We start from the raw sequence: 12,905 nt of genomic DNA, 5'->3' as shown, positions 1-12,905 counted from the left end.
TTTATCATACTATGGATTAGCAATTCTGAAACTACTCTGTGTGTTCTAGGCTTGAGTAAATGAGTAAATAAATTGAAGAATACTGGGAGACACATTTCTCACTACTGGAGAAGTTAGCTTTAAATAGAGAAAGAACAAGAACATATTCTGTGGCTTTGGTTTAGAATCAGAGGTATCAATATCAGTATGAATTCATGGTTAATAACAGAGATACATAAAAATAAAATACAAATATATGTGTTTATAAAAATATATATGATTATGGGAAATCTACATAATTTCCTACACTAGATTTGTTTCTAAACACCATTTTCCATTAAAAAAGAGACTAATGGTCCTGGGAGTATAGCTAATTCCAGAGGTTGGGATAGGAAAAACACAAGATGAGCCTGGAAGGGCTTGCTGAGAGAAGGAAAGGAAGTTACTCAAAGAATGATGGAAATGTGTCAGAAGGAGTCAGCTTAAAAAAGCTCTCACTGGCTCAGTCTGGGACAGTTCTGAGCAGTGATCTAGGAGCTGTGGACCTAATGAGTCAGGTAGGGACACCCCCACCCACAACTCAACCACATACTACTAGAATTGTAAAGGAAAGTTGGTTCCCATATATGTAGATTATGGAGTTCCTGTTGACTTTGTTATATTATTGTCCAATATATATCTACTCACAACCATTTTCAAGTAGTGGCCGAATTTTCGGGGAATTCTGCATGAGCAGTATCACCAAACCCTTTTGCAAAAAGCACTGGATTGTGTGGAGGAGCTTAGGAGAACTAGGACAGCTTCATTGGTAGTGAGAAAGTGGGTGGTTGCTCCAAGAATAGCACCCAGACTGGAAGCCATGAATGAAGAAGCACCAAACAACTGTTTTTACAGAATGAAAGGGAAAACTATGTAGGTGGGAGCAGAGCCGCAATGTAAAGGCAATTAGTTTTAATTCAAAGTGGAAAGCAGAGAAGAAAGCAATTATGGTCAATTGCAAAATGAGAAAGCAGAGTGCATGTTTGTCACAAACACAAAATACTTCTGTGACATTTAACTGTATTTCTCATTGCTCCCCCAAATCATTCAATACTCAGTGCATCCTGTTCCCTTCTCCACCTGGCTACCTCTACCCAAATGCCCAACCCTGGTCAACAAATATCTAACGATGAGATGCATTAAAATATCTTCTTTATCAGTCATGCTCCGCAGTTCTCATCTGACCCTTCCTCTTCATCGAGAGTTTCAAGAGAGGGAAGGCAAGACATGGATCAAATGAACTACCCTCTCTTCCCAATCTCTGCTCAGAGCCGCAGACCTCAGTCTCTAGTTCCCTCCTTAACAATGTTCCTGGGGAGTCAAAATGAATTATACAAGAAAGATTCATGAATGAGCTAAAAAAAACAACCGTTCTTGTACAAGGTGTCCTAAATACTCTTTCAAAAAATATTACTTTAGCTGATTCTCTATCATGTTATTCTTGAAAGTCTAGAAAGCAACTTAAATTAAATTGCATTTCTATGTTATAAAGCATATATAATGATATATATTGATATAATGATATACAATGAAGAAGAGAGTGTTGAATACAAATGGCAGACCCAAGTACAATTATTCATCATAGGAAGAAAAGGCATATGAGATAAATTAGAACAAATAATTTGATTGTTCTTTTCCAATCCATTTGTCATTTCTTTGGTCGTCTAGCACCTGAAACTCCTTCCTATGTTAGGCGATTTCTCCACCTTATGATTCCCCCCGCTGTCGAAGTGAAACATGCCCAATAGCTGCTTTCCTGATCTTTCCGATAGCTGGACAGATGGTGTGGGGCCTAAGCCTGGCCAGCCAAAGGTACCTGCTCTTAGGCTTCAACTTGGAAATGGGTGATGCAAAAAGCAGGGCCAGAGGAGGCACCACTCAAGACCCAGAGCGAGACGGTAGTCATGCTGTCTGGTGTCAGCAAGCTGTAGTACTCACCTCACATCCTCCCATCAGCAGAAGCCTTGTCCACGGCACACTAGATGGACAGTGATCATTTGTCAGTGATGCTGAATGATTAAGACCTGCTCCCCTAGCTTTCCCAGGAGGCAACTCAAACACCTTCCTGCTTAACTCCATGAATACTGGCTTTACCAGCTCACAACTAAGAATCCTGCCTGGCACATCTAGTGCCTTTCAACTGACGCTCATTTTACTAAGCTGTCACCTAGAAGAAGCTATAGCTCATACATAGAATGGCTATAAGTTTTTTCACTGGTTAATAAAAAAAAAAAAAAAAAAAAAAAAAATTGCTCCCCTCTGAATTTCCTAGTAATTATGTTGGCTTCTGACTTTTAAAGGCTCTGTTCAAATTTAAAGGTCTTTCCTATTTCAGGGCTGGAAATTATACTTTATAAGTATGAATACATGATTGAAAATAAATTAGAATAGAAATTCCATTAACATATGAGGCACATGATAAATAATAAAAACCCAAGTATCATTCTACCCTAGGTTACTGGCTCTAAACAGAAAGTAGATTACTGGAGGCAAAGTTCCCTATGATGATTACTCATTAGCTTATTCAAAGTGGCTTTACAGGCTTAGTCCATTTGCCAAATTGACTCTTGCCCAAATTTTCCTGGCACACAAATTACCAAACAGTTAACCCTCCTATTAGTAGTCTCAGCAGGAATCAATGCATGAATGCGCATAGAGCCTCTTCTCCCGCCTTGAAAGGCCAACAAGAGCAGTGCTCAGGCCAAATGTCTTCGAATCACCAAAGAGCTATGTCCAGTGTCAGATAATAAATACATGAATTGTAGATAATGGGACTTCTGCTTTCCCCGACTTCTGCTCTGGCAGTAATTTAAAGAACTGGACTCATTTAAAATAATGGATTTTTCATCTTTCTGATTTTAGATTTCTAGAGCTTCAATTTATTCTATGTGCAAGAGAAGTGAAGATATTTATTTAAAATATTTACTTTCAGGACTAAAGGTGACAGGTGACTTTGGTGTTTTTGCTCTTATCAGCTGATATGATATTTTCTTTTTAAGGAAAGGTTCAGGATAAGACTACAAAATCTAACTTCTCACATGCTACAATCTACCAGAAGAGAATATTCTTTATGGACAAAGAGCAGCACTGCTTATCAGAGCAACCTTTCACTGAGACTACACAGGCCAATGAATTTGGCCATAAAGGACTCCTGTATCCCCCTTATACGTGGGAGACAGATCACTGGCTCATTTTGTATAAGCCTCTCAGGACCCATAGGACAGAAACAATTTCCTTTCACTCCCAGCCAGGTTGGAAATGACCCAGTCATTCAGAAACAAACAGGATGTAAGTTGATTAAAAAAAAAAATCAGCTAGATAATAAAATCTTTGATTCAACTTGAAATGAGTTCCTTCCTTTTTCTCCTACAAGAGAAATGACAGATAAAATGCAAAACTGAAGTAAAATGTAGGAAAGCACGCATCTTTATACATTAAATGCAATCCCAAAGAAAAAATATTTTCTTGACTTTTGATAACGCAGCATAAAAGCCAGCCGCATACTTTACTATGAAATAGCACATCTGACACGTTAAGAACATAATTGAAACGTGTCTCATCCAAGAAATACAAATGAGCTTCGGTGACATCAGCTGAAACATACTGGCTCTTGCTTCTGCGGTTCCTGGGGGATTTCTGAAAACCTCCAGGGATGTCAGTGGTTGCTCTGCAGGGCTCTGTAAAAGGGTTTGCAAAGTCCGGAGTAAAACTGTTTGATTTTTGCCCCATACCCATGGAAGGTCTTCTAGACTTCTGCGCTCTTTTACCCAGTGCTTTAGTTTTCTACCACGTGACATACTGAAGAAGAGGTCTGCTTTCATTCAACACCTATACCAGAACATGGGCACACACAGGTCAATGCAAGGATATAACTACAGGGGCAAAAACACACACATTAAATGACAGTATCGTAAATATTTACAGTAATTCTGCATTCAGGTTCACCGTCAACCAGGTGTTACATGTGAACTCTAACAAGTTCTCTGGAAAGGACAAATAGAAGAAACACTGCTTTAGGAATGGTTGGAAAAACGGATTACTTTTAATTCTAGTTATACTAGACATTACTAGCTTTTCTGATTTCCTCATTCTCTTCTAATAAATGGAATCAGTAGTCTGGGCAGCCCATCAGAAGGACAAAAGTTGAACTTCTATTTCCTTTTGGCTGATGGCAGTAAGTCCGTTTTTATCACTTAGGACTCTTGGAAGCATGTATTCAAGTACAATAACAAATATGTGTGTGTTGGTGGGGGAGGTGAGAAAGAGCGAAGAGGTTGGTTTAAATGAAACACATGTGAGTAGGAGCCTGGAGGTCTGCAGCACACAGAGTCCTCAGACCCCAGAGGCGCATTTGAGACTAACCAGGACTTCAAGATGACACGTTGTGAGACTACATCTACCACAGAAATTTCATTCTATTCTCCTCATGCTAATTTCATTTTCCAAAGACATAATTTACAGAAGTAATTTCTAGTTGCAAAGAAACACTTGAGACAGGAGCTGGGGACGTCACCATCTGATCAGCGTCCTGGTTGCAGTACTGGATTACAGGCCCGGCAGTAGAGCATGTCTTACGGCACTAGAAAAGGGAAGCCCCCCCTCCCCATCACCGCCCCCAAAAAAGCATATTTTAAAGAAGCATCAAAGTAACCTTTATAGGAAATATAAATTCTTTGTTATATGCATTTTAGAGCCTAGTGTTATTTTTGAATTATATTTGGAAAGGGCCACCAGGATCGGTCAGCATTTTGCCTTTTGAGACACTTATCCCATTTAAGAACAAACAAGCCTAGAAAAGGCATCTTCATCCTACGCTGTGATACAGGAAAAATGACTGAAAGTCTCAATACCTTCTTTTGTCTGCTTTCAGCAGCAGCCAGCTGCGTGGACATTCTTTCTTGCATCTTCCTGCAGTGGGCCATGACTGCTTCAAGGATGGAGAGGGGGTTGGTACACACTGGCTTCTTCTCTTTCTCACCGGCACCTGCCTCATAGTCTCTCTGCAGTGCCAAGAAGGGGTCATTCAAATTAAATCTCCCGTACCGTTCCTGGATAAATACCTCCTTCCTGCGAGCCTAGAACAAAATCAGAGGAATGTATTGAAGAAAGAAATAAAAATATACAGAAAGATATTTATAAGAAGGTTTTGTGATTACTTTTCCAAATGATATTCACAACTGTTTTGAGTAATGGCTGACGTATGCTGTCAGGCGTTGAGTGAGGAGCAAAGGGAATGTGACCCCAATCCCTGACTAGCCTGGCGTGCCATCCAGCCTACTTTCAAATTTTCTTCCTTAAAGAATGTCTTTTAAATTACAAATGATGCAAATACAGTTTTTTCCCATGATGCTCCCTCCTTCAACGATCTGTGTTTTAGGTACAGTCTCTTCCAGTTTAAAACAAAATCAGAAATACCAAGTATTAAAATAACTTCTAGTGAAAGTTCAAAAATAAAATTATCTCTATCTTGATAGAACTTCTTTTTCACCTAATACTTATCAAGCTAAGTTGCAAAATATAAACCTCCTACAAGTTTTGTTGAGCCACAAAGAATTTATAAGGGTGTTTGCTGAAGAAAAAAATACCTGATGAAATTTTTATGTCAAAAAGTCACAACATTCATATTTTGTGAAGTTGGACTAAACTACAAAAAAAACCTCCAGAAAATTTAAGAAGATGCAAATATCTCATTCTCATTGTTGAAGGGCATGAAAATAGAATTCACAGAGTCCCAGAAAAGAATGTAACCTCATTTCACTCTCAGTGTCAGTCCCTCAGCGTCAAAGTTAATTTCACATCCACATGTCACTAAATGTAATTTTCTATAATTAGCCTACAACAGTCTTTGTATAAAATGGAAAATAGTAGAAATATATTGAAGCTAGCTAGCAACATTTTCAGAACTCAGGTCATGTGGACTAACCACTAGAAAATAATTATTCTGTGTCGCTGCCAGTGGAAAAACTAAATTACTTTACAATGAATCAAGCTAATTGTCCAAAACGTTAAATGTGTTTTCTGAAGAAATATTACACAAACTTCCTCCCTTTAAAAGTAGCTGCATTGAACATCTAGACTTTTCCATTTTTAGACCACTGTGAGCAAGCCAACAACTAGATAAACACAAGTGCAAATGACAAATGGGCAATCTATCTTTTCCTATTACCAAGTTAGATGAAGAAATACAGTTTACAAAAAGCCCAGTATCACCATGAAAATTAAGCTAGGATCATCTCAGAGGATCATTTTAAACTTAAAAGTCAACATGATTTATGAATCAAAAGGCATTTTATAGTTCTGGATTCTTCAAGTTCAACTAAGTAATCAATACACTGAGTAAGCATCACTTTCAAGATGCAATTTCAAAAGCAAGTACATTTTGCCTTTCTTCACTTCTCTCTTCATTTTTATTGAATGTAATAATTCATCCCGCACCCCTGGATGAAAACCTGAGATACCCCTATGGTTTTTCTCTTTTTTTTTTCCCTCTAACTTTTCTCTAAATACAAGTCCTGTAGTCATTTTAAGACCTAAACCTGTCTCAATTTGATTAGAATATCCAGCCTGAGTGTAGGACAGCTTCCTTTCCCCAGCAAAGATCTGTGGCACGGTAATACGTACCACCTGGGAAAGGAGGGTTTACGAAAACACCTCTCTCTTTACACAAATCTTCTCCCCCTCTTTCTAAGTGGGTTAGAAGGGCTTGGAAGTGAGGGAAGCAGGACGATTCTACCAAACTGGTTCAGTTGGAAGACTAGCCTAACCAACTGAGTGTGGTGAATATTTAAAGCCTACTGTTTCCCTATAAAGTGCCTGGTGACTTTAAAGGGCCACTAACCTCTTGTCCCACTGTTGGGATCTCCTCATCTATAGTTTCCCTCAATGCAGATCATAAATTTAGGACAGACTACACAATCTGCAAGACCTGGTGCAAAATGAGCTCTTTGTTCAAAAATTTAAAATTTCAAGATGGTGACAGCATACCATTTAATCAAGCAGGGGAGGTTCCCAAGTCCTTGGCCCTCTGCCAATGCACAGGTTGCACATCCACGAAGCTAGCTTTGCATCACTCCTTACGCAGCATCTAGAACCTGATTTTTGTCAGAAGAGGTTCCACGTTCTCTAGACTTCTCTACTGAACAGCACCTGAATCAATCTCATTCCCGTCTCTTGGTGCTTACAGCCCAAGGTAGTGTATTGGAAACATCAGATGAAACATGAAACTTCATCTAAACATAATTCTGGGAATGCAAGACGACGAGACACCCAGTTTGCAATCTCTATTATGGGAAGAGTCCAGTCACTCTGGGCCTGGCAGGACTGTCTTCTCCTAAACATTTGCTTTGAGCTCCTTTAAAGTAGGGGCACTTTTACTCAGCTGACATCCTGCCAACCCATCAAACACACAATGGGTATATAATGTATTCTTGCTGCATGAATAAATGTAGCATCCAGTGGCCTTAGGAAAATATAATTTTAACTCAGAGCCTCCTAAGGAAAGAGCTCGGGCCATTTTCTCCATTAGAGGAAGTCAAGTTTCCTCACAAAGGGACCAACCTTAACAGGACACTGGGGAAGAAGTTAGACCAATGTCAGACTCCTCTATGCAGAGCTCATTCCTGAGAAAAGGATGACCAAGTATTAGGTTACCCACTATCTGAGTCAGAACTAGAGGACCCCAGGAAGAACTCAATTAACTTTCTAAACTAAAACCAGGCAAGAGCATTTTCAGGAAAACCACAGGGGTAGCAGATGATTTTCCATGATTCATGATTTTTTGCACTACTCATACCCCAAACCTAGATTGTATATCATAGAGGCACTCTGCTTACCAGAGTTCTCAGAATACCTTTCCTAGGAAACCTCAGTCACTTTTCTGTGTAAAGGCCTTCAACATTCTCATAGTTATGAAGCGCTCTCTCCCCCCACACCTTTGTCATGGGATGCTGGCAGGCCAGGACCCCCTCCCGTCCTTCGCCTGTGTAACTTCCCACTGACCACTAACCCTCATTGCCATCTCCTCCTCTTTCGCTCATCCCACAAGATTCAGAGTTTAGCTTAATTTGGATTTAGGCAAGCATTTACAACTGAACACATGCCCAAGCCAATAGACATCCCTTAAGTTTACCTACCTTTCAACTAACTATTATTGCTTATTCTTTTAACATTCTTGAAAAAATGTTTACCTTAGGACATCTTACTTTATAACAAGAACATCTGATTCTTAATAAACTATATTACTTTTGGCAAGGGCAGATCAAAAACACATACAAGTTTTAATATTTAAGGAAATCGCCTAACAAAAAATGACTTGATGTTTATCATACTGTGTTTGAAGGGGCCTTTCCCTTAAAAAAGGAAGAGCTGAATGTGCAGATAACTTCTTGGTTTATGCATCAGAATTACTTGAGAATAAAATGCATTTCAGGGAAATGAGTCATTTTAAAGACAAGGACTATAATTATGAAAACAGACTTAAAGGAACCCTTAAAGCTAGCTACATTGATAGAAATGTAATTTCGATCAGAATCTGAAGTTTTATAAGATCTTGTTGAGAAAGAAATAAAAACATGTTATTACTAAGAGAGGCTTCCTACTTGGGGAACAATACAGACTTTGACAAATACAGACTTTCTACTTGGGGCTTTAATTGTTCAACCAGATCAACTTAAGTAGGTTGGACCTAATTAGTAACAATAAAAAGAAAAATACTGGGTGCCTGGCTCAGTTGGTTAAGCGACTGCCTTCAATAGGGTCATGGTCCTGGAGTCCTGGGATCAAGTCCCGTGTCAGGCTGCAAGCTCCATGGGGAGTCTGCTTCTCCCTCTGACCTTCTCCACTCTCATGCTCTTTCTCTCAAATAAAGAAAATCTTAAAAAAAAAAAAAAAAGAAAGAAAGAAAAGAAAAATATACTTAAGTGTTCAACTTTCCCTAGAGTATGTAATTTTCTTAGAAAAAATCTAATACTTACATTGTGGGTCACAATTAAAACATACCACCAATTAATTTTAACACACATTTTATTTTTCTTTATTTTTTTATTAACATATAATGCATTATTTGCCCCAGGGGTACAGGTCTGTGAATCATCAGGGTTACATACTTCACAGCACTCACCACAGCACATAGCCAATTTCCATAACCCAACTACCCTCAGTTTGTTTCATGAGATTAAGAGTCGCTTATGGTTTGTCCCCCTCCCGATCCCATCGTGTTTCATTTTTTCCATCCCTAGCCCCCACGACTCCCCGCCCTACCTCTCAAATTTCCTCATATCAGCAAGAGCTTATGATAACTGTCTTTCTCTGCCTGACTAATTTTGCTTAGCATAATACCCTCTAGTTCCATCCATGTCGTTGCAAATGGCAAGATTTCATTTCTTTTGATGGCTACACAGTATTCCATTATATATAGAATAGATATATAGAATAGATATATTCTAGAATATATAATAGAAGGAATAGATAATAGAATAATATATAGAATAATAATAGAATAATATATAATAGAAGGAATAGATGATAGAATAGAAGTGAGAGATATATATATATATATATATACCACTTTCATCCATTGATGGACATCTTAGTTTCTTTCGATAGTTTGGCTATTGTGGACATTGCTGCTATAAACATTCGGGAGCACTTTCCCCTTCGGATCACTACATTTGTATCTTTTGGGTAAATACCCAGTAGTGCGATTGCTGGGTCATAGGTAGATCTATTTTCAACTTGAGGAACTTCCATGCTGTTTTCCAGAGTGGTTGCACCAGCCTGCATTCCTATCAACAGTGTAGGAGGGTTTCCCTTTCTCCACATCCTCACCAACCTCCGTCGTTTCTTGACTTGTTAATTTTAGCCATTTTGACTGATATGAGGTGGTATCTCACTCTAGTTTTGATTTGTATTTCCCTGATGCCAAGTGATGTTGAGCACTTTTTCTTGTGTCTATTGGCCATTTGGATGTCTTCTTTGCCGAAATGTCTGTTCATGTCTTCTGCCCATCTCTTGATTGGATTATTTTTTCTTTGGGTGTTGTGTTTAATAAGATCTTTATAGATTTTTGGATACTAGCCCTTTATCTGATATGTCATTTGCCAATATCTTTTCCCATTCTGTCAGTTGTCTTTTGGTTTTATTGACTGTTTCCTTTGCTGTGCAAAAGCTTTTGATCTTGATGAAGTCCCACTAGTTCATTTTTGCCCTTGCTTCCCTTGCCTTTGGGATGTTTCTTGGAAGAAGCTGCTGGGGCTGAGGTCTAAGAAGTTGCTGCCTATGTTCTCCTCAAGGATTCTAATGGATTCCTAACACTAAAGTCTTTCATCCATTTTGAGTCTATTTTTGTGTTTAACACACTTTTAAAACCTATAGCTAAAATTATGTTATCTTATGAAAAGCCAAAATGATTCTGTAATATTTTTAAAAATGATACAAATAAAAGACAATTTTAGTGAGACCTTACTATTATTACTAGGTGTTTTATATTCATTTTCTCCTAAAAATAAGTCCAAGAGATAGCCATTATTTTAATTCATAATTTAGAGACAAGCAGACTGAGGCTTAGAAAGATTAACTTACTCTCAAGGTCACTTCAACTGGAGCTAGTATTCAACCCAGCCAGTCTTACTCCAAAGCCCACACTGTTGAGCATTAAAAGATTATTATGGGGGCACCTGGGTGGCTCAGTCTATTGGGCATCTGCCTTCAGCTAGGGTCATGCTCCCAGAGTCCTGAGATAAAGCCCCTCACATTGGGCTCCCTGCTCCCTACTCCCTCTGCACCTGCCCCCCACTCTATGCTCTCTCTCTGGCTCTGCTGTCTAAAATCTTAAAAAATAAAAAAATAAAAAATTCAAATAAAAGATCATTACGACTAGAGTATTTCTGGAACACTAAAAAAGTTTCAAAAATAAGAAATGTTTACAACAGTATTCAAACCAGTACAAAAAAATGAAGTTTAAAAGACACAAATATGCCTTCTTATTTCAAGAAGTTAAGAGTATTCTCAATGCTCTATATTTACTTTCATTGTTACTGACCATATGGTTAATAAGATTTAATAAAACTTAAGGGTTTTGTTCTTTTCCTAAGATTCTTCAGAGAGGGGCACCTGGGTGGCTCAGTCGTTAAGCGTCTGCCTTTGGCTTGGGTCATGTGTTGGGGTCCTGGGATCCCCCTATAGCCCCACATCGGGCTCCCTGCTCAGAGACCTGCTTCTCCCTCTCCCTCTGTCTGCCTCTCTGCTTACTTGTGATCTGTCAAATAAATAAATAAAATCTTAAAAAAAAAAAAAAAGATTCTTCAGAGAGTATCATTTAAATGTAAAAAAAAAATTCAACAGGAAAAAAATGGTTTACTCATTAACTGAAAGTATGTTTAAAGCATTAATACTGATCGATAACTCCAAGACTAAGAAATTCTGTCCTCAGCTCTACCCTACTCTGCCACTGTCTTGGGTGCCAATGACATAAACCACAAGGGATGGCTGAAGTCATGAGCCCAATCTAACGAGATGGACTTTCTCAGGAATAAATATGTCAGTTCTTGAGTACAAACACAGAAGCAAGTACAAAAAACCTAGGCTTGAAGTCAACACTATTTTCAAGGCATGAACAATGAAATGGAAACGGTCCTTCCCCTATACCTCAAACCAGAAACTCAATTCCAGGGTGTATTAATTAACAGAAAAAAGATATCAGAACTAGACAATTCCTGGACAACTGGGCTCACTCCTTGGTGAAATATTTAAATACTGATCAATAAGAAATGAGCCTGAGGACAGAACTGAGGTTTCTGTTTTGTTTTGTTTTTTGAGATTTTATTTATTTATTTAACAGAGAGATAGAGAGAGAGCACAAGTAAGTAGAGTGGCAGGCAGTGGGAGAGAGAGAAGCAGGATTCCTGCTGAGCCGAGAGCCCAACATAGGGCTCCATCCCAGGACCCTGGAATCATGACCTGAGCCGAAAGCAGCCACTTAACCAAATGAGCCATCCAGGTGCCCAAAGAACTGAATTTTTAAGAGCAGAAGGAAACAGGGGAGCTAAAAAGACATACAGAGGCATGACGCATTCTTTCAGTATCTGAAGGTATCTGGGGTTTAAAAACATTGGACTATTTACATGACTCCCAAACAACTGAATTAGAGCCATAATCATAAAAAACTTTCAAGGGCAAAAGCTGTTCTAGAAATAAAATAAGTTGCAATGGACTGGAGTGAAGTCTCTGTGTCTGCCTGTATTGCAAACAGTGGCTGAAAAAACATGTGGCCGACAGGGCTCTTAAAAATCAGTAAGGTCCCTGAGTTCTAAACTTACACTCCTCTCAAATCATAAAAAACTATTATTTAAAATCAAGATGGATGGAAAAAAACAGATTTTTCTGAACAGTCAACATAAAAATTTACCTATCTAGCTCTAAATTTCCATCTTAGTGGAAAAGAGTTCAAACAGACCAAGATTAAGCAAAACGTAAGAGCTCTTCTAAGAAGAAAGAAGGAAAAAATCCTACTTGTAAGTAAAAGAGAAGGGAAAACTAGAGATAAGCCATTGTCCTCAGAGATCATTCTCACTCTAAGAGGGGTAGAATAATCTAGGACGCAGTTTACACATGTATACAACACACGTGTCCACACATGCACGCGTACACCCCCCCACACACAAGGAGGGGAATATGGACAACAGAGGGTACAAAAGCAATGTAAAAACTACACAGTCTTTTGGAGCACAGTCACTGCCCTTCAACTGTTGCAAAATCTTAGAAATTCACTAGCCAGGAACAAAAGAGAACTTCTTGGAATATGAATTAAATGCCAAAAAGTCCGAAAAGTTCATTTCAGTGAATACATTTCAGACACCATATGTGGCAAGACATACACAGCAAAGAAATGA

The 12,905-nt window shown here is 38.6% G+C and overlaps 1 protein-coding gene across 1 annotated transcript in view; it reads right to left on the bottom strand.

Moving 5' to 3' along the window:
* Positions 1-12,905, bottom strand: part of CTTNBP2 (cortactin binding protein 2) — a 149,642-nt gene that overhangs the window by 82,768 nt on the left and 53,969 nt on the right. Inside the window, exon 3 of the mRNA XM_032304690.1 lies at positions 4,869-5,093. Within this exon, the coding sequence (XP_032160581.1) occupies positions 4,869-5,093 (225 nt within the window). The remainder of the gene's footprint in view (positions 1-4,868; positions 5,094-12,905) is intronic.

This window comes from Mustela erminea, chromosome 11 (assembly GCF_009829155.1).
Source record: "Mustela erminea isolate mMusErm1 chromosome 11, mMusErm1.Pri, whole genome shotgun sequence".
Taxonomy (NCBI): Eukaryota; Metazoa; Chordata; class Mammalia; order Carnivora; family Mustelidae; genus Mustela; species Mustela erminea.
This window is presented reverse-complemented; position numbering and strand designations above follow the sequence as displayed.